This window comes from Gadus chalcogrammus, chromosome 8, assembly GCF_026213295.1.
Source record: "Gadus chalcogrammus isolate NIFS_2021 chromosome 8, NIFS_Gcha_1.0, whole genome shotgun sequence".
Taxonomy (NCBI): domain Eukaryota; kingdom Metazoa; phylum Chordata; class Actinopteri; order Gadiformes; family Gadidae; genus Gadus; species Gadus chalcogrammus.
This window is the reverse complement of record NC_079419.1, coordinates 20,600,830-20,603,329: the sequence shown is the minus strand read 5'-3', so window position 1 is coordinate 20,603,329 and position 2,500 is coordinate 20,600,830. Positions and strand designations below refer to the sequence as shown.

At 45.9% G+C, this 2,500-nt stretch overlaps 1 protein-coding gene across 1 annotated transcript in view; it reads left to right on the top strand.

The window, feature by feature from the left end:
• Positions 1–2,500, top strand: part of LOC130388287 (cAMP-specific 3',5'-cyclic phosphodiesterase 4C-like) — a 56,660-nt gene that overhangs the window by 21,065 nt on the left and 33,095 nt on the right. Inside the window, exon 3 of the mRNA XM_056597725.1 lies at positions 946–1,229. Within this exon, the coding sequence (XP_056453700.1) occupies positions 946–1,229 (284 nt within the window). The remainder of the gene's footprint in view (positions 1–945; positions 1,230–2,500) is intronic.

Genomic DNA, 2,500 nt, shown 5'->3' with positions numbered 1-2,500 from the left:
AAGTAAATATTGAAGTATTATGGAAAAATACTGACAGCAAGATAGGGTTTTGCTATAAGATTATATGCATGAAGATTTTGTAGGGCGAAAGAAATTGAAGAAGCGTGTAGAGAAAAAATAACGCAAGTGACCTAATATTATTTTATGCATATTTTATTTTGTAGAATGGAAGCATAATTATATTGTGATCAAACCTAGAAGCGGGATGGCTACAAATTGTAGACTGAAAACTGTATTTGCGCTAACATTAATAGCCGAGAACGTACTGGCATGGTATTTGTTCTTATTTACATTATACTAGTCACATGCCATGTACACACATCAGCATCAAAAACTGTACTGGGGAAACACTGTACTGTGTTCATAGGGGGTTTGATTTGCCTCAATAACACGAGGGAGTACGAAGTTCAGCGAAAAGACAAATGAGAAGGAGAGAGAGGCAGGGCCAAACAACATGCTTCACTATAGAACTAAATGCAAATTTTGGCCCCTGGCTTAGTTTATTTAGTGTGGTAAGATATTTTTTCTTTCGTGTTGTTGAAAATAGGTTTTCATCTCTACGTTTTTATCTACCGTATTTTCCGCACTATAAGGCGCACTTAAAAGCCTTTTAATTAAAAAAAAAAAAAACGACAGTGCGCCTTATAATCCGGTGCGCCCTATATATGACAATAGTTCTAAAATAGGCCATTCATTGAAGGTGCGCCTTATAATCCGGTGCGCCTTATAGTGCGGAAAATACGGTAATCACAGCTGATGTCCAAACAGATTGAGTTTAAAAAACGTTGAGTGTCGAGGTGTCGCTGAGCAAGACGCCTCTCCCTGACTGCTCCTGACGAGCTGGCTGTCGCCCCGCGGGGTCGGTGTGCGTGAATGTGTGAATGAATTGATAACAGTGTCAGCAAAATCCCCTCCATGTAAATGTAATGCTCCTCCCGCCCCCAGGAGAGCAAGGCGGCGTCGGGGACCCAGCACCTCCTCCTGGCCAGCAGCCAGACGCTTGGGGCGGAGCTACGCCGCGTCCACCGCCGCTTCTCCGGCAACCTTCAACTGCCGCCGTTGTCCTGGCGACAGGCCGAGCGGGATAAGGAGCGGGAGTGGGGCCGGCCGCAGACGCCCGAGGAGTGTCCCGGGGAGGAGGAGGAGGAGGGGGGCCGGGCGGCCGGACGTCCCACCAGCCTGCCCATCCCCCCGCCCCGCATCGACATCACCGCCGCGGACCCCGACAGGTGGGTGGATCTAGAGCTCCAGACTCACTGTCTGCGTTGGTTGCACTGGTGCGCCTAACTTTGCACCGGCACAAAAGTTAGGTGCACCCAAATTCCTTTATCTTCTCTATCTGCTTACCGCTGGAGGTCAGGTTGCAATTCTACACACACCAACACACATACACACACACACAGCCCAGAGCAGTGGATAGGAATATCTGGATCACAGCCAATCAGAGTCAAAGACCCGCCCCATCTCGAGCACCTCGCATTGGATGACACACTCTAGCCCATTTAGGTAAAACAGAAATTCAGCCACAAGATTTCTACGGGACTGAGAATCAAGTGTATAGATGCTAAGGCTAGGGTAGTTTGGCCAATAGTTTGAAGTTAACAGTGAACGTCCTGTCCTTGCATTTTATTTAATTTTCAAAATAAAGTGTATTACATATAGATAAGTTCCCGCATTCCCATTAAACACCAAGGTGTAAGCTGTCCATAGACACCTGAATGCTGCTGTCCATGGACAGCATTGGGCTGAACACGCTGCACTCACCTTCGCGTCTAACTCTGGCAAAATCACATCAGCTGGGCGGTTTATATTTTTTCAACGTGTTTTTGACTTGTTCATTGATGACATTCAAGTCGATCGATGGGTCATTGCAGATCACCAGGATGCCGTCCAAAATTTCCTTTCACAGACTATACCATGACTGGAAGATTTGTCTGGAAGTAGTCTTTGACCTCAGTCTATGGCTCGATCTAGAAATGTTTCTTGTTCTTTGATCTCTACTGTTACACTGCACCAAAATGTTTTTTAATGTGAATAGAAAGAGCAAGAGGTATATGGATGGCTGGAATAGTATTGTTCATATTTAGGACTTAAATGACACACAATTCACATGAATGACGTCGCTGACCTATTTCAGGGTATGTGTGTGTGTGTGCCTGTGTATGTGTGTGTGTCTTATCTATATGTGTGTGCTCATGTGAACATTTCCGTCATTTCACTTCTGTTAAGAGTTTTTCCAGCGGATTGGTGTGGCCTGAATGTGCATTACCTCAATGTGTGAACATTTCCGAGATTTCACAGTAGAGGTGTGTTTCCCCAATATCTCATCACTACCGGTTTTGCCAGAGTTGTGTATGTGTGTGTGGTGTGGTATGGTCTGGGCGTGTGTGTGTGTGTGTGTGTGTGTGTGTGTGTGTGTGTGTGTGTGTGTGTGTGTGTGTGTGTGTGTGTGTGTGTGTGTGTGTGTGTGTGTGTTGGTGTGTGTGTGTGTGTGTGTGTT